Genomic DNA, 22,005 nt, shown 5'->3' with positions numbered 1-22,005 from the left:
GCCAACAATCAGGGTTTAACTTATCGCAATAAACTTGTTATCATCCTGTAAAGATCACTAGTAAACTATGCATAACAAATTATTAAGAATAGAAGACAAAATAAGTAATGCAATCTACCTTAAATATAATGCTTTAAAGTGATAATATAATTCATGTTGCCTGCACATTTAACATCAATGTTCAAGTATCTTTACAGTCTAATGATACTGTAGCAAGGATTTAGCCCATGATTGCTGAAGGAGTTCTTGTTGATCTAGGCATGCTAATAGGGTGTTTGGCCTTGCCCAAACCGCAGCGTTTTTTTTTTAAATGATTTTTTAAAACTGTTTTTTAAAAATTAATTCAATATGTTTTCTTCTTAAAGAGAGTAATCATACCCGTGATCATAGCCAGCCCCACATATAACGAGGCTGGGATTCTGGGACTATTGAACGAACCAAGAGCAAGAGAAGGAATCAAAGTCACTAGATCCAATCCATGCTGCTCAGCAAATTCTAGAGCAGCCCTTTCTGTTTTTGTCTTGGAAGCCGTGTAAGAACTGGTAGTCAATTTTAGATCCATGAAGTAATCTATGTTTGTCCATGCACTCTCATCCACAACTTCTTGACCATTTCCACTCAGCATAATCGCGACTATGCTTGAAGTGTAAACAACTCTCTTCATTGTCTTTGAATTCAGACATGCTTTCAGAATTCCTAAGGTTCCTTCTAAGGACCTTTTGGTGGCTATTTTGTCACAGACATAAATGAAAATGGCGAAAACAAACAAGGGGGGGAAGCTGAAGCGGGATTTGAATTTTAAATACAAGTAACATTACAATTGCGTTTTGTGCAGTCTCGTTTTAAATAAACATTAGTTATGCTGAAATGGCCACGTGTGTGATGCCACACTGGCAATTGAAATAGAGAGCATTGTCTTTAAATTCTCTAATGATTGCAACAGAATAGGTGTGGAAAAATATAACAAAATTACTAGATTCTCTCTTCTGTAATTTCTCTCAACACACTCTAAGCGTGTAATTTCTTCTCCTGTTTTCCCTACTCGTTTCTCCATTGTTCTTTATTGCTATATTCAAAGGCTCCTTGTTTAACTTGCAACAAATTGATATCAGAGCTCATGTCTTTGGACATTAGCAAGATGCCGCCAAAGACCAGGTCCCAAGATGTAAGAAGGCTGGATGATTATTTGGAAGCTGCTAACCAAAAAGTCAATGGTATAGAAATTAAACTGCATGCTCAATCGGATGATCTTGCACAACTTAAGGCTATAATAAAGGAAATGGCTACTCAACAGATTTCCATTAAACAAACTCTGCAAACTTTAGCAGGTGAGGCAAGTTCTTCCCAGAATATTTGTGTTCCCCAACATCTTGCTTCGACCATCAACCAAGATTGGATAGGAGATGTACCCCAATCTACCTGCAGATCACCCAAGCCCAGAAGAGATTTTCCTACCTTTGAAGGGGAAGAAGTACACAAATGGTTGTATAAATGCAATCAATAATTCGATGTGGAAGAAATACCTGAATCTGACAAGTTGAAGTTAGCCTCGTATTATTTGGATGGCTTGACACTTTACTGGCATCAGAATTACACCAGAAACCTAGAGGGACATGAGGTAATATGGGCAGAGTATATGGACACCTTGTGCTGTAGGTTTGGGGGGCAAAAGGACCCTTTAGAGGAGCTCATTGAACACAAGCAGGAAGGTGAATTAGAAAGTTATATCAAAGACTTAATTTGATATATTATGGAACAAGGCCCAAATCTCCAAGAGGCAAGCCTTGGTGTTCTTCCTAAGAGGCTTGGAGATAGAGATTAAGAACTTGGTAAAGATGTTTGAGCCTAAATCTTTCAAACAAGCCTATAACATAATTATGTTATATGACAATACTCTCACCTACAGAAAAATAACCCTTTATTACCCCAAAACATCATGTCCAGACGAGTCCCAACCCACAGACTGCAAAATTTACCTACCCTGCAAACACTCATAAAACAAACCTCAATCACACCCTCAACCCTTTGAAACCTTCCTCAACAACACTAATATCTACCCCAACCACAAAGCCACCAGACCTATTAGAACCAAAGAAATGGACAAGAGAAGAGCCAAGGGCTTATGCTTTTGGTGTGAAGAGAAGTTTGTATCAGGGCATAGGTGCAAAAACTGGAGGTAATAATCAATATGTATAGTAGAAGATGTTGAAACAATGAATTTGGAAGCTCTCACTCCTCATTTATAATTACAGGCAATCCAAGACACATCTGGTTGTCACACCATTAAGGTATGGGGAAAGATAGACAAATGTCCTATCTTTATTTTGATTGATTTGGGTAATACCCATAACTTCCTCCACGTTGATCTGACTAGCAAGCTAGGTGTCCCATGACCCTAATCAAACCTATGAAGGTAGAGGCAACTAATGGAGGTAACATATCGTACATAGCAGTATGTAAAAACCTACAATGAAGGATGTAGGGTGTTCAGTTTCAAGCAGATGTCTTTGTTATGAAGTTACAGAACTATTATATGGTTCTTGGTATACAATGGTTGAAGCTATTAGGAAATGTATTGTCTAACTATGAAGACAGATGGGTATTCTTTTGGTGGCAGAATAGGGAAGTAACACTGAGGGGAGAAAATCCTAAGTTAGCTCAATCCATACGGCTGAAGGAATTAAATGGACTGCTGAGCACTGAAACCTTACTATTAGAGGTTAGACTTTGTAGTTTAAGGGTAATGGGAAAGGCTGATATGAAACTACCTACTTGAGAGATACCCCATTCTTTCGAGGACAAAGAGGATTCACCTTTACAGACTCTACTAGCAGCCTATCAACACATTTTTTGTGATCTAAAAGGTTACCCCCAGTTAGGAGGCATGATTACAGAATACCTTTGAAAGGATGAGAGCCAGACTGTCAACTTGAGACCTTATAGATATTCAAGGTTACAGAAGGATACACTAGAGAGTCTAGTGGCTAAAATGTTGAAGGCTGGCATTGTGCAACCCAGCAATAGTCCCTTTGTTTTTCTAATAGTGCTCGTTAAAAGAAAGATCAGACATGGAGGTTTTTTGTTGATTTTCGAGCTCTCAACAAACTCACTGTCAAAGATAAATACCCCATTCCTATTATTGATGAACTGTTAGATGAGTTAGAAGGGGCAACCATTTTTTATAAGATTAATCTAAAGGCAGGTTACCATCAAACCCGAATGGTGTCAGAAGATATTTTTAAAACAGCCTTACACAATGGCTGTTATGAATTCCTTATCATACCTTTTGGACTATCTAATGCACCTACCACTTTCCAGAGTCTAATGAATGATATTTTTCAGGATTATTTGAGAAAATTCATTTTGGTTTTCTTTGATGATATACTCATTTACAGTAATAACATGAAAGGATATCTACATCATCTTAGGTTGTTTTTTGAATTGTTATTTGCTCATCAATTAGTGGCAAAAAAATGTAAGTGTGTGTTTAGTACAAGGCAAATGGAATATCAAGGAGGGAGTGGCAACAAACCCGTACAAAGTTGAAGCCATGTCGCATTGGCCCATACCTACAACCATCAAGCAGCTTATGAGTTTCTTGGGATTAACAGGGTATTATAGAAAGTTTGTGAAAGGATATGGTGTTATTTGTAAATCTCTTACTCGATTATTACAGAAGGACTCATTCGTATGGACAGACACGGCTACCATGGCCTTCAAGCAACTCAAGCACGCGATGTCTCAACCCCTTGTGCTGGCCTTGCCTAACTTTGACAACCTGGCTGCAGACACCCTCTCCAGGGTTTCCCATAATGAGTTGTGTGCCTTAACCCTTTCTTCAATTTCCATTAATATCATGGAGGAAATTAGGAAGACTTGGAAAATAGATCAGAACCTGTGACAGTTAATAACAGAATTAAGCAAGGATGCTAATTCACATCCCAACTACTTATAGGTCAATGACACTCTTATTCAAAAAGGGAAAGTAGTAGTGGGATAAGATCTGAACCTGCAGAACCAGCTCATCAGTATCTATCATGACTCTGCAGTGGGGGGGGCATTCAGGAGCTATAATGACTTCAAAAAGATTGGGGCAGGTGTTCTATTGGAAAAAGCTCTAGAAGTTAGTAAGGAAATATGTCAGAGAATGCTCGGTTTGTCAACAAAATAGGGCTGAAAATGTTAAGTCCCAGGTCTGCTACAACCATTACTAGTGCCCTTCGCTCCTTTTATAGATATCAGCATGGACTTTATTGAGGGGCTACCTAAGTTATAGGGAAAGGAAGTAATATTTATAGTGGTCGATAGGTTTAGCAAGTATACACATCTTATGGCCCTCTCTTATCCCTACTCTGCCATTACTGTAACCAAGGTTTTTATGGAAAATGTTTATAAGCTGCAAGGAATGCAAGCCACGATTATGAGTGATAGAGACAACATATTTCTCAGCCAGTTTTGGAAGGAATTATTCAAGCAACAAGGGGTCAACTTACAGTATTCCATTGTCTATCATCTCCAGTCTGATGGTTAGATGGAGGTGGTCAACAAATATATAAAGGGATACTTAAGGTGCATGACAGGAACCATACCTGCACAGTGGGAAAGGTGGTTGAGCTCCTGTAAGTGGTGGTCCAATACAAACTATCACACTTCTACAAGGAAGACACCCTATGAGATACTATATGGAGTTGTGCCTCCAATTCACATTCCTTATACGCCTAAAGACTCACCAGTGGAGGCTATGGATCATTATTTAACTCAAAGGGAAGACATGTTCAAGTTAATCAAGAGCAATCTACTGCAATCCCAAAACAGAATGACACAGCAAGCAAATAAGAAAAGGAGCGAAAAAATGTTCTCTGTGGACGACTTAGTTTATTTGAAACTACAACCATACCGACAATAGTCTGTTCATAAGCGAAATTCTTATAAGCTATCAGTAAAGTACTTCGGCCTTTACCCAGTCATCAAGAAAATTAGAATAGTTACCTACAAATTACAATTACCTGCTACTACTGTAGTCCATCCTGTCTTTCATGTGTCCCAATTAAAGAAACATGTAGGAAATCATGTTGTGCATTCTGATCTTCCCACTTTGTCGGAGAAGCCTCTGCTACAACCACAACAAATTATTAAGAGAAGAATGGTTAAACGAGGAAATGCTGCAACAACCCAGTTTTTGGTTTTATAAAAAAAACTTACCATTAACAGAAGCGACCTAGAAGAATGCAGAGGAGTTTGGCTGGAGATTTCTTGAGTTTCACCTTTAGGACAAGGTTGAGATCATGGAGGGAGCATTGTCACAGATAGAAATGAAGAAGGCGAAAACAAACAAAGGGGGAAGCTGAAGCGAGATTTGAATTTTAAATACAAGTAACATTACGACTATATTTTATGCAATCTCGTTTTAAAATAAACATTAGTTAAGCTGGAATAGCAACGTGTGTGATGCCACGCTAGCAATAGAAATAGAGAGCATTGTCTTTAAATTCCCTAATGATTGCAACAGAATGGGTGTGGAAAAATATAGCAGAATTACTATATTCTCTCTTCTGTTCTTTCTCTCAACGCCCTCTGAGCGTGTAATTTTTTCTCCTGTTTTCCCTACTCCCTCCTCCATCGTTCTCTATTGCTATATATTCGAAGGCGCCCTGTTTAACTTGGAGCATATTTCTTCTGGTTCTCCGTCAACAAGATCGAGGGAAGGAGCCAGGTGCAGGACTCCCGCGCACCCTTCAATGGCCTCATTGAAACTCTCCGGTTCGTTGAGATCTGCTTTGAAAATCTGGAGTCTCTCCTTCGCTCCCGGTAGGCCTGTGAGGTAGCTGATGTCCTTGTTACCATCTGGCCATGTAATGTTAAAGAAGAATCGGTGCTCATAAATGTTAGTTTGCATTAATTAGCAAACAAATCCTACTTAAATAGGTTCTCTCCATAGTTGAGAGAATAATATATATATATTCTAGGCATAACATATGAAAAAAGGTCAGTGAAATGGAAAATATCAAGAAAATAGCTTCACCCAGAGATCGAACGGTGGCTCGAACCGCATAACCTTGTTCAAGTAACCTCGTGATCAGGCAAGAAGCAATGAATCCTGTTCCACCACCGCACCTTTCCCTGAACACCCTTCCATTTGACTTCCTTTTTTACGCTACTATAAGAGACTATTGATCTCACCATGAACGAGGCTCAGATCTCTGTATTCCTTCCCTGGGCGAAGAAAACGATGCAGAGTGATTTTAACTTTCATGCCCTTGTGTCCAAGTAAGAAGAAGGTATTGGAAACAAGTAAAAAGATGTCAGGACAAAAACCGCCCCTCTTAAGACAGAAATAGTATTTATACATGGTTGTATGTCCTTATGAGAAAAATACTTCAGGTGAGTTAACGAATATATGTTCGGATTTCTGAAGTACCTTCGTAAATGTCAACAAATTGGATCTAATTTTAAATAAATCCAAACTAAGTCATTGGTAATGACGTATAAAAGTTAGCAATAGGTTTTGTTCTTTCAAGGTGTTTTTGAATCATTTTTTTTTTTTTATCAAAATTAAATTCCCCTCATAAGATATTAAATATTAATGATATTATCCAAAAATCAAAATTATTAACTTCGAGAAAATATCTTTCTCACAGACTGTTCTTAAATAAAAATCCAAACCGATAAGTTAGAAGGAAACTCACATCCGAAGCTCATAGGATATCCATTATTGCTCATGATAATATGATGGGAGGCGGTCCGACGGCCACCAGAGGTTGCCGGAGACCGTGGGCTTTCGATTAAGAATTTGTATATTATATGATTGTGCTTGGACCGACCCCTTTGATGCGATCATTTTTAAAAGAAAACTCTCGATGTCTCACGAAAACGATGCTGGATAGGCAATGAAAAAGTTTCTTATTAATTCAATAAATTAAAAATATAATTAAGTAGTTTCTCATAAATGTTTTTACCAAATTCTAAATATTTATCCAGCTGTCATCCTTCCCATATTTTTTTCAGAATTAGAATATTCTTAGACTAACTTTTCTGAATTGAGATTAACTCCTCTTTTAGACAAACCATAATAAGGTATTTATAATAAAATTTCCTCTATATTTATTTAATACTCATCCATTCTATAATTAAATCTATATATTTTTTAGATTGAAATCCTAACCGCAATGAGGATCCTAAAATAATCTTATGACTTGACTACTTTTTTTTTCCGGAAATTATCATAATGCTAAAAAATCTCATCAGTGTTATATATATATATATATGAAAACATTATAGGATATTTTTTATATTAATTTATTTTTTCTATTATAATAAGTTATAGGGGTTGATCTTTGTATAATTTTTAAAGATTAAATTTTTTATACTTAAAAATTATAAATATAAATTTCATTACAAACATCCTTAAATTTGTATTTTGAGAGTTGTTAAATTACTCCACGTTATCAAACCCCACAGATATATATATATATATATATATATACTTTCCCTGTCCCCCTTCTCCCTCACAGAACACAACCATCCCGTGTCCTGTGTACTATGGATTCCACTTCTTACCTGCCCAAGGAATCCTCAAATTCCCAAATTCGACAAACCATATAACAATTCACAAAAAAATCACTCGAAAACACCAAACCCACAGGACAAAAATACCTTCTTTTTGTTTCCTGTCTAGATTTATCTTTTAAGTTAATTTCACTTAAAATTCAGTCTACTGAAAACCCATCAAAGAAAACTTGAAAAGTTTGAGTTTTCTTTTATTATATTATTAGTATGCATAGATCTAGAGCTGTTATGGCTTGGAATGTGTTCAAGTTTTGTACGGCCTTAAGGGGTTTAGGCTCGATCATGATCTTGCTGGTGCTTGGTGTTGTTGTTGTCACATATTATGCTGTTGTTCTGAATAATTATGGCCCTGCTTTATATGATGGTGACATTGATTCTCTCGTTTCTCTTGCTGTCTTGATCACATTCCATTCTTTGGTAAGATTTTATCAAGAAAAGTGATATGTGTGTTTGTTTTTGTAGAGTTCTTTTGCTTCATAGATTTTTGTTTTTTTTTCCCTAATTGTTTGATTTAAGTTTACGAAAGTGGATTTTTAAGGATGGTAGGATTTTTTTTTTTTTTTTTAATTTTAAGTTCAGAGAATTTAGATGGAGCTAAAAATGGGGTCTCTTGAGAAACTTTGGAGAGAAAAAAATTAAATCTTTAGCTTAAAATAGTGTAAAAACAGCAATTTGTTCGTTATAGCTGTTGCTTATGTGAGTATATTGTCTGAATTTTGCAGCTAGTGATGCTATTATGGAGCTACTTCTCTGTTGTTTTAACTGATCCTGGTAGTGTGCCTCCTAATTGGAGGCCTGCTATTGATGAGGAAAGAGGGGAGGCCGATCCATTGAATGGGTCGGAATTTAGTGGAGTGCAGTCTGACCAATTAAATCAAAGAATCCGGTATTGCAGGAAGTGCAACCAGCTAAAACCACCTCGTTGCCATCATTGTTCTGTCTGTGAGTTTCTATGCTATGATTTCTTCTGTAGCATTCTTTAGCTTTAGTTAGTTTTTCCTCTAAAGAAGATGGTTTGGCGTTCTGTTTCCTTTCAGGTGGGAGGTGTGTGCTAAAGATGGACCATCATTGTGTATGGGTTGTAAATTGTGTTGGGGCCTTAAATTATAAGTATTTCCTTCTATTTTTGGTAAGTTGGCTTTACTGCCTCACCCCACAGAAGTTACCTATTTCAAAATTCTTGTTTAACTCAAACAATGTGATTTGCTTCTTTCTATGCCTTTTGGCAAAATGTTGGCTTTTTTCATTGATTGTTGATGTATCCCCTAGGTTATAAGGGAGCTGTTTACTGTAATGAAGATAGGCTCTTGTTTTGTTTAAATGGTAAGCAGAAATGTGGTTTGATGTTCTGTTTCATGTCCCTTTGGGTAGCAGAGGGAATTATCTGTGGTTCCAAGTTTTCATCCAGGGCTCATCATAAGAAGCTGAAAATATGTTGTCTTACCATATCATATTGTCTAACACATAGGAAGTTTGGGACTTAACTAGTTGTCTAAATATGCTCCTGGTGTCTTGAGTTTTGACAAAGTTTGAACTGCCTGCCTGTATATATATTAGCACACAATCTATGCTTATTTAGTGACAAATTATGTGATCATACCAGCAACGTGCTCCTCTCCTGTATAGCTTGGATGATATAGCCTAGGCTGTTTGACAATGCTCCAATTTTTGGTTTAGAGTTTGGTTTAACCTGGCCAAGATTTTCTGTGGACTGCCATACACCAGCATCATTAATCTCAGTGTCTACCTTTTGAACCTGATGACTCAGAGGTCATTATTTATGAGTGTGTTGATTTCATTTTTCACTTCTTACTTTCTTTCTTTCTTTTTCATTTGTAATCCAAAGGCGAAGAAATTGTCTGGATTTTAAAACATTGTTCACCTTTAAAGCTTTGATAAATATATAATCAGATAGAAATGCTGGCTATAAGAAGTAGTTTGTTCCTTTTTATTTGTGAGGTTGTACCAAATTGTCGGTAGTCTGACTTAGAATATCCTAACTAATTGCAATCGTAAATTTTTTATGCAGTTCTATACATTTCTTGAGACAAGTCTTGTAACTTTATCTCTTCTACCACACTTTATAGCATTCTTTAGTGATGGAGAAATTCCTGGCACTCCAGGCACTCTTGCAACCACATTTCTTGCCTTTGGTAAGTTCTACTGAGCTTAGCTTTCTAACCTACTTGATGGTGAAGTCTGCAGTTGTCTAAAACTATTATTGTTGTTTTACAGTCTTAAATCTGGCATTTGCATTGAGTGTTCTGGGATTTCTGATCATGCACATATCTCTGGTATCTGCCAATACAACAACTATTGAGGTATTTTTTTATTTTTTTTCCACCTAAGTTTGTGTATTTAGACCAGATGTCAATTTTTCAGCTTTTGCTTTTTTGTTCTGTGGCATTCAGCGAGTCTCTTTGCCTGCTTTGTGGATATGGTATAAGAAACCATGGTGACTCTTTTTGTAGTTTCGTCTAATAAAAAGCTTTCCATGCTTTGTGGACGTGGTATAAGAAACTATGATGACTCTGTTTGCAGTGTCAATGTCTAATAAAAATTGGTAGACAAGGAGGTATTTGTGGAATAGTTTAACTACTGTTCTGGAGGGTCTTCATATCACTTCATTGTGTTGCTTTGCCCCATGCTTGTGAATGTTCACAGCTTTGGTCTTTGGTACTCAATTTCCTTGGTTTTGTGTGGATCTCCTGATACACAAAATAATTGAAAGTATGTTAATAGAATTGCAGCCATTTCTGTTGAAGATCTGCTGGTTGAGCTGCTATTGTCTTGTTTTCAGGCATATGAGAAGAAGACCACCCCAAAATGGCGCTATGACCTTGGTCGAAAGAAGAATTTTGAGCAGGCTAGTACTTTCTACAAATTATTTTTGATGTTGGTTTCTTTTCTTTCGTGCCTGTACGAAAGCTAAGAAAGAGTAAAAATTAATGCTGTCTCTGCTTTAATGAACTTGTGATGTTTTTTCCTTTTGAATTATTTCTTGGCAGATTATGTGTGAAAGGTGTGAGAATCCTCATGGCTGGATGGCTATAAAATACAATACTCGTTTCATACTCAACAATCTCACTTCATTTTCAAAGTGCAATATCATAGCACTCTTTCACTGTAAATCAGAAAAACATCATATTAGCATGCCAATGTTATGTAGCCATGATAAATGCCTATTAGCTTTAAGGAATGTGTCCGAGGTCTGCAGTTATCTTAGGAAATTGTTCCTAGCATGTTTGATATTTACCTCTTTTAACATGCATATTGTCAAGCTGTGTTGAAATGGCAATCATCAGGCCTAATAAATTGTTGAAGTGGGATGTCAAGTTGTTATAACCATCTCCTCTGCTGAATATTCTCGAATGTGTTGTGCTTTTGTTTCAGGTGTTTGGAGCAGATAAGCGATTCTGGTTCATTCCAGCTTATTCAGATGAAGATACAAGGCGAATGCCTGCACTTCAGGGTCTTGAATATCCATCGAAACCTGATTTTGATTCCCAAGAATTCTAGGCAGCAGTTGTGCATCCATGAACTAGGGTTTTTTTTTCCTGTAACAATACATGTTCGATTGCAAATTAACCAGTATACAACTTGCAGCTGCTAATTCGCCCCTAACCATTCATTCCCACGGACATATTGTAGAGATAACCAGAGAGAGAGAGAAGGAGATGGGACAGGGAGCATTGCATAGAGGAGCTGATCAGGTGAAGCAATACCTAGGTTGCTTGAATAGTGGGGATGGCATGAAAGGCTGATGTTTTATATATTGTTCTGATTATCAGGAGCTTGAGAATTGTAAGATAAGGAATGTGGATTCTTTAGCACGTGGTGCGTTGCTGATGTTTTTGTAAGTTTTGTTGTACCATTTGAATGGAAATATAGAAACTAGTCTGGTTTGCATTGCCGGATGCTTGTTTTAAATGGAAAATATACTCCAACGCTGTGCTTGTGTGCCATGAGTCATAAACTAGGCCTTGTTAAAGGAGAGGAGGATCAATGATTTATCATCTTACTGCCTTATGTGAAATGTGTGTGGTCTTCCCAGTCAAATTTATAGTGTGAGAGCCGTTGGTGATTCCAATCGCAATAATGTTTACCTTATTTATATTTTGTTCGACAGAGAGTTTCTAACCCGACTCTTTTCTAGAGTGTCCTTTGACTTGTAAAATCATCAGCAAGAAAATGTTTGTTCTTGCTTCTCTTTTGTTACAAGTTAGCTAAAAATTGTTCTGATCGTAAAGAAGAAAGAAAAAGAAGACAATAACCAACATAGTGAAATAAATATTAAAAAAAGATTCCGTAGCATGACAGAAATGAAAAGGAAAGAAGGAATAAAAGGGATTGAAAAATAAAAAAGCCAAAAAAAAAAATCGAAGAGGCCGGGAAATGCAATTCAAAATTCAGACAAATGGGCCGAACATTGGAAGAAAACAAAAACTAAGTACGTGTCGTGTTCTTTTTTGAACTACACGTGTCCAGTTCTCGGTAGTTATAATTTCTCACCGCAAAAACAGAGGACTGGGCCTTTTGGGTTCCTTCTCTCCCTCTCCCTTTTAAAATGGTAAATGAAGTTATTTTTTAAAATAATTTTTAAAAAATATATTAAAATAATATTTTTTAAATTTATTTTTATTAAAATATCTAAAAAAAAAAAAATTTATTAACATGATATTCTAGCCTAGTTTATATATATTTTAATTAATCTTATGAATTCTAAAATTAACAAGAATGATTTAAAAATTTAAAATAATAATTTAATGAGAATAAATCTAGCCCTAACAAGAAATGCTCCAGGTACTCAGGACCTTATGCAGATTGTGTTAAGTTTGTCATTGGAGATGCAAGAAATGCTCCAGGTCCTCAGGACCTTATGCAGATTGTGTTAAGTTTGTCATTGGAGATGCCAAGACCCTATTATCAAAGGACTACAGAGGGGCAGCTTTTGTACTTGTAGATTGCTATCTTCATGATCGCAATAATGTTGATTTGATGTAAAGACCACATTGCATGTGACAAGCATCTGACTTCGTGTTCCTGAAGAAGTTGGATGTTCTCAGCGAGTTTGTTGTTTTTTCCCGAAATTCCATATAAAAAAGAATGGGTTTATTTTAAATTTTGTTCACAGAATAAAAGAACAGGCTAAACCATTGCACTTTGTCTAAAACCATGTGTAATCTATAGAGAATCATAGAAATATTTTTTTTGAAAAGATATCAAATTTAATTCTCTTAAACTTGGTTATATATCAAGTTTAAACGCTTGTAAATCTAATAAAATATCAGACTCAATTCTTTTGATTTCAGCTATACATTAAATTTAAATGCTTATAAGTCTAACAAGATATCAAATCAAATATTTTTAGATCTAGAATTACTTTGAATTCAAGCACACAACATAAAAATCTAGAATTATCATTTCTCTGCACCCTAGCCTTGCAACAAAGTCCTTGTAGAGTTGCTAATACTTCAAGCAATATTGATGTTAATTACAAGGATTCATCCCATTAATATTAATATTACATGCAGAATAACATTGGGCTGTCTTCTATAAACACACAGTTCTCTTATCAACATTAATATCATATAAATAAATATTTATATTAACATTAATGTTGATACAAGAATCTTACTCTCTATGTGAAAAAGAAAAAAAATTACAACTCCACGAATTAAAAATAAAATATGAATGAAAAAAAAAAATTAAGGTACAAATTTATAAATATTTTCTAAACAATCTAGATAAAGGGTTCACAGTATTCAATCTATTACAATATATTTTTAGTATTTATTATACATAAATTAAAAACATTCTTATTTTTAAAATTTAATATTCATTTATTACAATTTCTCATTAAAAAAAAAATTGACTAAATCATAAGAGAAACCTAAATCCCACCCAAAAAGACTAATTTGCAAGAACTCATACTCCATTAATTAGGTTCTAGGAACTATTACTCATTATTCATTAACTCTATATATAGACTCTCGTCCGTACCTCTGTGTTTCTCGTAATTACACCAAGATTTTATTTACGAAATACATTTTCCTCACCTGATTTTCGATCGATATGCTTAATCCAACGGCTAGGACCACCTTTTGAACTCCCCTTCCCACCATTACTCCCTATATGAGCCATATCCAATCCTTGCCCAACAGGCAAATACGCAGTTTTAACAACACGTGTCCCTCTCTCAAGCACCCCGTGCCATTTAAACCCAGAAACAGGCTGTTGAAATGCATTCTTGCACGCCAACACGGCACCTTTATGGCTCAACTTAGCAAACCTTAAAATCCTAACAAAATCCCTCCGCCTACAATCCACCACCAGAAAATCCACCGCCACAAGCCCTGCCATCACCTCTTCTGCTTCTCCTACCAGCACCTCTGTCTCCCTCATGCCGGCGCCATGCATGGCCTTTACATACTCCGATCTTGACCCTTCATCTGGGACCACACACACATGTCTTCCACACGTATGCTTAGCCGCCACGGCTAGGCCGATGCTCGTCGCTATCGGGCCAGCCTTGGACCAGGATTCAACTATTAGCTTTGCGTTCCAACCGGCAGCCATGGCCGAGAGAAGTTCTGCTACACTCGATTCTTTAAAATCCCCACACTGCAATAGAAGTAAAAAAGTAATAATAAGTAAATTAAAATGAAATTAATAGAGAATAGACATAAAAGATGGAGTTGTGCGTTTAAGGTCGGGATTGTCTTACTGTTTTGACAGTACAAACATAAGCTTTCAAAGCAGTATCTGGGGTCCAAACCAGCTTCATAATCTCTAATTTACTCTGATCTCCTAGTATTTCTTTCAGCTTCTCTCCTCTATGTTTGGTGTTCTTTCTGTGGGGTGTTGAGAATTGAGACTGAGTTTTTGGTGGAGGCGTTGGGTCTTAAAAAGGGTATGAGAAATATCTAGAAACCGCGTTTGATCTTAACCCCAAAAGAATATATAGGGTTACATATATAATCCAAGAATATAATAAAACCTCCACTTTTGGCAATTGCTTAAATATTAATTAGCAATTTAGCTGAAATAAATTATTATTATTATTATCTTGCATGCTTGTAATTAATTAGGATCACTGCGAGCTTCAGACAGTTGTTGAAACTAGTGGGATCAGAAATTTTTCTTTTTTATTTTTTTTCTTGCTGATTAAGCAACGAAATGGATATAATTGCCAGCGGTGTTAAAGTGATCCTCACAGAATATAGCCACCTGTGACAAGCTAACCTCGCCACGAAATAAAGAGGCGAAGTTTAGTTCATTTGAACGAAAACTATTTTTTTTTCGCTCTTCACACTAAAGAAGAGATAGAAATGTATGTAGTCTAAAGAACGGCTATATACAAAATCAAGAATACCTAAAACTAAGATGAGGATATATATATCATGCTACATAATAGAAGAAAATAACTATATATATATGGAGCATTCTCACTAGCTATTAATTTGTTTAATTTTACTGTAAAAATATCACAAAAAAATTATATAAATGTGTTATAGACTAAGACCTAGTTTGCATGAGATATACCTAACTGTTATAGACTAAGACTTAATTAGTTGCAAGTTTATATTTAAGAGTCACGACTAGCTAGTTAGCTTTTGATTTTCTAAATCAGAGGCTTACATATGCTATTTAATTTGGCAATCTATTAATGTTATTGTCAAATTTAATCTTTGTCACATTAATTTTTTTCTCTCATCTTCACAGTATCTTTACTCCTTTTCTAGAAAATTAACGCGGGAAGCCAATTTATTAACTGCCCCCTACATTTCTTTCTCGATATTTAATGGAGGGAAGGAAGAGGTCGTTAGCAGAAAAAAATATTCTAATTTTCACTTTTATTTTAAGCTATCGAAGCAGCTTTTCAATTTCTTGTTAGCATTTAATTCCTGCTTATTTTACAAATCAAACTTCAAAAAAGATAAACTATCCAAATAGTATTATTGTATGATGTGATACCAAAAAAGACATGTTTTCTATCTAGTTTTTTTTTTTTTTTAAAAAAAAAAAACCCATTATAATTAGGGCAAGTTTCAATGTTTTTGTCATTAAAGTAACAATAATTTTTTTATATATATAAAAACTAAGAAAGGCTATTATAATAAGGGTCAATGTTTAGAATAATGGTTCATTTTATATCAAATGACCATTATTATTTGTTTAATGCAATGTCGTTAAGTTATAATTCCTTTCACTCATGACGTTCTAAAATTAAAGGTGTTTGTTTCATCATGCTTCAAAAAACCATCTTGTAAATAGTCTAGTTATAAAAAGCTTATAACCAAAAAATTTATTTCTCTTATAATCTCAAGTTCGAGTCTTGTAGTTATTAATATAATGGTTACTAGAAACTTATATTATCATTAATTTTAGAGCTCGTGGGATTAATTGAAATACATGAAAGCTGGTTGGACACTCAAGTTAATTAAAAAAAAAAAATTTAAAAGTAAACAGTGGCAGAATTACTATGGATGGTACGGTGAAGCTTCTTACATGTCATTGTGAAATTTAATAGTATTAATAATTAATATAAAAAAACTAAATGCCATTGTGGACTTTAATAGGAGACCAAGTTTGGCCCTTGTATTTTATCTGTGGTCGTCCCTTAAGATGTGGCAAAGCTTCATACATGTTTTTCTTTTCTTTCTTTTGGTTTATTTTCCTTCTTTTTTCTTTCGTTGTCATTTCTTTTTTGTGTGAAGAATAAAACATAACAGCAGAGGAGATCAGAGGAAGCTATGGGCATTTATTATTTGTTAACAAATATCGAATATTTGAAGAGATTGAGAGGGGAGGTTGGAACAGATCTTGGAGGGTGCATATTGGAAAGGGATTCTGATAAATTTTGGTTATTGATTATTTTTTTTCATTCTTTTAAGGATATTGATAATAAAAAAAAATAAAAAAACACGATTCTAATGAGTGGCAATTATTGGGTTTTGGCTATTATAAAAGTTATGCATGCAATTTCTTTAATCAATCATTATAAAGTGTCAATCTCATAAAAAATAAGATACACTAAAATAGTACGTAGAAGTAAACCATTCCAACAATTAGACTAGCAATCTACTAAAATAAGATGGAAGTCCAAACTAAATAAGATTAACTCCAATAATAAAATCAAATAAAAATTCAATAAAATAGGTTTGAACGTGTTCAATCTTCCAACCACAAAGTAATTAGTTGAGCTGTATAATCTATGACGCAGAGCTCACCATGACCTTTCTATCTATGGAAAACCAATAGTACTTTGCTGCCATTAAGATAATAGATGGAAGTGGCTATGCAAGGTCAGGCTATTTTGTGTCAATGGTGTTTGATTCCTGGAACAGAGGAAGAGAACCCCAAGGATTTGAGGGCGAAGAAAAATGCATGAAAGGGTTTCCCAATTCTCATGCGCTACAGCATGCATGGAGTAACATAAACCCGCAAGAACTTTGAATGCAACTAGAATAAACCTAGTCTGCTTATTAAGAAAACAGACACTCACTTGTTACATGACTAAATTCATTTCAGACAACCCCCTAGGTTATTACAATTGGCTCGAAGGTCGGTCACAGATACGACGTTCACAGGAACTTGAGTCCTCAAGACAACACGGTGCAGTTAGATATTAGTAAAAGGAGTTTCGACATCTGCTAGTGGTTAGTGACGCATCTACAACTTCCCTCTTCTTGTCCGAAAATTGAGACAAAAAGACCATAATTTCAAATAAATTAAGCAGCGACAATAGATTCGCTTAGTTCTTGCATCACAGTTTCCGCGGTTGGCCTGTGAACAGGAGATTCACTAGTGCAACGAAGGGCTATTCTTCCAAGCTTGTCTGCCTCTGATTCTGAGAAGTTTCCTCCAAGATTTGCATCAATAAAATCTTCATACCTGCATGACTCAACTGCGTGGAGAGTCAACTGGGTGATGTTACGTTTTCCACTGAGGATTTGAAGTACAATCATGCCAAATGCATAAACATCGCTCTTTTCTGTGAAACGGCCAGTGGTTGTGTATTCAGGAGCCAAATATCCCATGGCAGCACTGGCTTTGAGCATGGAGAAGACAATGTCATCCGCAAGGAGTTTGTGCAGGCCTGAATCTGAGATCAAGGGATTATACGGTCTGTTGACGAACACTTTCTCAGCCGATATATTCTGATGAACTACAGCATGTTTATTTCCTTCACTTCCATGCAAGTACGCAATACCTGGATAGGAAGGAACAAAACTTCAGTATAGGCCAAAGGAGTTAGCATATTATGTGCTCAATACTGCACAGGTATTTTGCAACTTCATGCAAAAATCATTTGTAATGGCCATTAGAATGATCATTAACTGGATCTAGATGACAATAAAATAACAGTAATTCCAGCTTCAACAAATGCATGTCTCAATAAGGTTTGCAGTCTATCTCAATGGATCACAGCCTCCATCATCTATGTCAATCATATGGTTAACTCAGCCTTTGCCTCGATTGCCACCAAAATCCAAACCCTCATAGACAATAGCATACTTGAAAAGACATTAGTAATGGCCATTTCTAAAACTTTAGCAGGAAGTCAAGCTAACATCGAGATAAAAAGAAGGAAACAGTGAGAAAACAAAACAATTACTGCAACTTCTGCAAGCAAGAAGATACACTTGCCTTTAGCAATGCCATTTATGATAGAAATTCTAGCCGACCATTCAAGAACCTTCCCACTGCCATCCTTTACATCAAGATACTGCACCAAATTTCCATTGGGAACAAAATCATAGATGAGGAAACACTCCCCTCTTCCTTTTGAGCAGCAGAAACCTCTCAATCTCACCAGATTTTCATGTTTCAACGAGGTCAATATCTTCAACCCCTTCAAAAAATCAGCTTCATCAGACTTGCAACTTGTTTTGGTGATGCACTTTATAGCAACAACTGACCCATCTCTCAGGATCCCTTTGTAGGTAGCTGCGAAATTACTCTTCCCCAACAAATTCACCTCCGAGAAGCACTGAGTTGCACGCTCCACCTCTTCTAAATTAAACATGAAGCTCTCAAGAACTTCTTGAGAAAACCCACTTGTGCTTCGATCAAGGGCCAAGGGGTCCCACCCATTGGAATATTCTAGGCTAATAAGCGGGGAGGCACTCTTCCTGTAAACCTCCTTGGCCTGGTCAGTGCTAAGACGGCTATCCAAAGTGTCAGAAGCACTTCCAATTTTCTGTTTATGGCGACGGTACCATGAGAACATCAGAAACCCGGAGACAGACATTGCAATGAAAACTCCAATCACCCCGAATATGATACCATATCTTGGGGGTTTTTTCAGATGTGAACAGTCACTTTTACTGCAATTAGAAGGGTTTGCAGACTCTGGGATGTCCTTCGGCAAAGCAACATTAGGTTCGGAAGGTTCAGGTTTATTAGGATCAGAAGTCACACATGTTTCAAGGTTAGAAAACCCAACGCCACATAAGTCAGGGTTGTTTCCATATTGAAATCCAGTAGTTAGCCTCTTCAAAGCTTCATTTTCAGCCATAAAAACAGAAAAGAAAAGAAAAAAAACAAGTCAAATCAGAAGTCAGTTATACCTTTACTTTGACATCAACAAACAAGTAATAGAAAGCATACATTAGGATATGCTATAGTTGAAGAAACCATTTTACCTGGAGGTACATTCCCGGAGAGACTATTGTTACGAATGTCTAGAGTTTTTAGCAGAGGAGCTCTAGCTAATTTTACAGGTATCGGACCAAAAAGGCCATTAAAGCTCAAAACCAACGTTGACAAGAACTCCAAATCCCCCAAGCTCGCAGGAATTGCACCAGTTAGTTGATTATATTGCAGAGCAAGGACACTGAGCTTCTCCAGAGATCCCAGTTGTGTTGGTATACTCCCAGCCAACTTATTGTAGCAAAGCTGCAAAACTGTACGCAGAGAGCAAAATTAATACTCAGTTGCAAAAGATCCCCCATTTGGTGGCAGTAGCGTCCTTGAAATTCCACAAGGTAGCTTATGATATGATGTGCTAAAGCAAAATAAGCAATAAATCAAGAAACAAACTTAAAGTTCTCTACAAGCTATGACTGTAGAGCGGAGGATATCAATTGTTGGAGCAAAGATTCCAGGTTAAGGGGTGCACTGTTTCTAAAACACTGACCCCGCCATAAGCCAAAGGAATGAATCTTTAGAAAGGAAAGAAGCAATAACTTCTGACCATCTAAATAATAATGGAGGACTGTCCCTCTCTCTCACTCTCTTTTCAGTATTAAAGTAATCATTTACATATAAATGGAAGGGGAACTTCTTCTATTTTTTGGCTCTTTGCTTTCTGTTATTGATCAAGGAGGACATTGAAGTGTTGTTGAATTCAAAAAATAAACAACCCAAAATCAGATATCATTACCAAACCTTTGTTTTATTTTAATTAAGAATGTAAGAAAATCTATATGCCCAAAAATGGAAACCCAATGCAAGCAAGCTGTATATTTCAGAGAGAAAGAGCAGCCAAGATGTTAGCTTCCAAGGAACTAAATTCAATCTTTGAAATGCTGAGATAAAAATAACCTAGAAAACAATTAAATTATGAAAAAAAAAAACAGAGAAATGAAAATGGATTAATTATACTACAATATTGAAACTTTTCACACAACAAATATTCCCAGTATATTTCCATTAATATATATAATAATTTGCAACGTTAAAAGAAAAAAAGATTTAACTTTTTAACTTACCTTGAAGATTAGACATGTTACCAATCTGGGGTGGAATCTCTCCAGACAAATCGTTAACATTGAGATACAAGTCACTGAGTTCACTCAGCTCAGCAATCTCTTTTGGTATCACTCCATTCAATGCATTAAAATGCAAGAACAGACCACTCAAACTCTTTAGGCCACCTAAAGCTGCTGGTATTTGGCCTGAAAGACCCTTCCCTTGAAGGGAAATGTTAGCCACGTGGCCTTGTTCATTACATGCCACACCTTCAAAGGCACCACTACATGGGTCTTTGTTGGGCTCCCATGATGTCAACAACCTGTTTTGCGGGTCTAAAGAAGCCTTGATTTGCATTAGGAGTTCAAGTTCTGTTGGTGAAGAGAGAGTTTGAGAGAGGGAGAGGGAGAGAAGAAGGAGATAGAAGAAGAGATGCATGTTTGGTTTGGGAGAAAGTGAAGGAAAGTGAGGGAAAGCGTGGTGATTTTGAAGTGGTGTGAAAGAGAGATGGAGAGTGAAGGGCTTAGAATCTTAGTTGCTAGTTGAATTAATGAAGGTACAGGAAATCCTTTATTCTTTTCACTTTTCAGTGAAATCTTTTTGCAGGTGAAGTTTTTTTTAAAAAAAATATATTTTAGTCTTTCCAATTGCAATGATGTTTCATTTGTGCCCCTGTAGTTAAAGACTTGTCAATATTCTACAATCTTTAGAGTTCCAACATGATCCTTGATTTCTTTTTTAGCTATATAGAAGGTATAAGCCATTTTTTTAGACTAAATGAAGGTATATTTTTTTATCTTAATTGATTAGTTTGTCTTCCACCATATATATCGGTGAGATTTGCTAAGATAATAATTGTCTTTTCTTTTCTTTTTTTTATTAGATTTTTACACTAGGTGGGGTAAAAAATTTGGTCATGAGTAGTTGTTTTTAAAAGGAAACTTGTATGGTTTGTTTATAATTATATCTTGGGTTGGTTATGGAGTTGTGTTTGAGATTCTTGATGATTGTTATATATATATGTGTGTGTGTGTGTGGTGAATTAAAAAAATTTATTTTATTTCTTTTTTAAATGGAGTTTTTTCAACAAAATTAGAACAAAAATCATATCCTACATTTTCAAATCAATATTAAATGATATGATTATCCATAAAAACATGTCTCCCTGGTGTATGTTAATAACACATTACTTTAGTGTTTCTCAAGATCACACAAGCTAGTATAGTTAGGAATTAAAACTAGTTTGTCGATCTGAATTTAGTCATGTGGATCAATTTTTTAAAAAATATAAAAAGAAATACTAAAATATGGTGTTTTTTTTTTTGTGATGTCATTAAACCCAAACAAGCAAGTAAATCTTGAAATCCATTAACTTGGTTCCTTACTCAGCGTAAGTTTCCAATTAAATCATATAAGAATTAACTAGATATGAATTAATTGATTTCATGGGTTCAAAGGCAACCTAAATAATCGGCCAAAATCATGAATCAATTTTTTTAAAAATTCAAATGTTGAGACAACGACATATTAGATAATCTCGGTCATATGCAACTCGGTTCATAAACTTATGAGTTTAATAAAAAAAAATCAAATATTTTTTACTTAATTATATGATAAAAATTAGATGCTTGTAATTTCAAGCATCAATCTTAAAATAAATGTTTGTTTGAGATCGTGATAATCCTAATTGATCAAGAAAAATAATCATTCGTGACGTCTATTTCTCAATCAGTTTAACAT

At 35.6% G+C, this 22,005-nt stretch overlaps 3 protein-coding genes and 1 pseudogene across 6 annotated transcripts; 1 reads left to right on the top strand and 3 right to left on the bottom strand.

The window, feature by feature from the left end:
* Positions 1-285: 285 nt before the first annotated feature.
* LOC118042254 (vestitone reductase-like) lies at positions 286-6,136 on the bottom strand (annotated as a pseudogene).
* A 1,345-nt stretch (positions 6,137-7,481) lies between these two features.
* On the top strand, positions 7,482-11,503 carry LOC118042224 (probable protein S-acyltransferase 14). The gene is made up of 7 exons (XM_035049836.2): positions 7,482-7,983; positions 8,289-8,508; positions 8,604-8,695; positions 9,596-9,719; positions 9,802-9,887; positions 10,367-10,432; positions 10,960-11,503. The coding sequence occupies exons 1-7, from the start codon at positions 7,774-7,776 to the stop codon at positions 11,083-11,085; spliced, it is 924 nt and encodes a 307-aa protein (XP_034905727.1). The 5' UTR covers positions 7,482-7,773; the 3' UTR covers positions 11,086-11,503.
* On the bottom strand, positions 9,595-14,635 carry LOC118042225 (uncharacterized). 4 transcript variants are annotated; one of them, XM_073407672.1, is made up of 4 exons: positions 14,294-14,634; positions 13,626-14,190; positions 12,524-12,609; positions 9,595-12,125 (listed from the first exon to the last, which is right to left on the bottom strand). In XM_073407672.1, exons 1-4 carry the CDS (start codon positions 14,351-14,353, stop codon positions 12,075-12,077), a joined length of 762 nt encoding a protein of 253 aa, XP_073263773.1. In that variant the 5' UTR covers positions 14,354-14,634; the 3' UTR covers positions 9,595-12,074. The 4 variants fall into 4 exon arrangements, with proteins under 4 accessions (XP_073263773.1, XP_034905729.1, XP_073263772.1 ...); XM_035049838.2 differs by lacking the exon at positions 12,524-12,609 and having other exon boundaries at positions 14,294-14,633; XM_073407671.1 differs by lacking the exon at positions 9,595-12,125 and having other exon boundaries at positions 12,386-12,609; positions 14,294-14,635.
* A 2,064-nt stretch (positions 14,636-16,699) lies between these two features.
* On the bottom strand, positions 16,700-20,807 carry LOC118042223 (proline-rich receptor-like protein kinase PERK9). Its single transcript, XM_035049835.2, has 4 exons — positions 20,286-20,807; positions 19,218-19,478; positions 18,220-19,074; positions 16,700-17,782 (listed from the first exon to the last, which is right to left on the bottom strand). Exons 1-4 carry the CDS (start codon positions 20,701-20,703, stop codon positions 17,301-17,303), a joined length of 2,016 nt encoding a protein of 671 aa, XP_034905726.1. The 5' UTR covers positions 20,704-20,807; the 3' UTR covers positions 16,700-17,300.
* Between the last annotated feature and the right edge of the window lie 1,198 nt (positions 20,808-22,005).

The sequence above is a fragment of the Populus alba genome, chromosome 2, assembly GCF_005239225.2.
Source record: "Populus alba chromosome 2, ASM523922v2, whole genome shotgun sequence".
NCBI classification, from domain to species: Eukaryota; Viridiplantae; Streptophyta; class Magnoliopsida; order Malpighiales; family Salicaceae; genus Populus; species Populus alba.
Note: the sequence above shows the minus strand (reverse complement) of the source record. Positions and strands in the feature narration are given on the sequence as shown.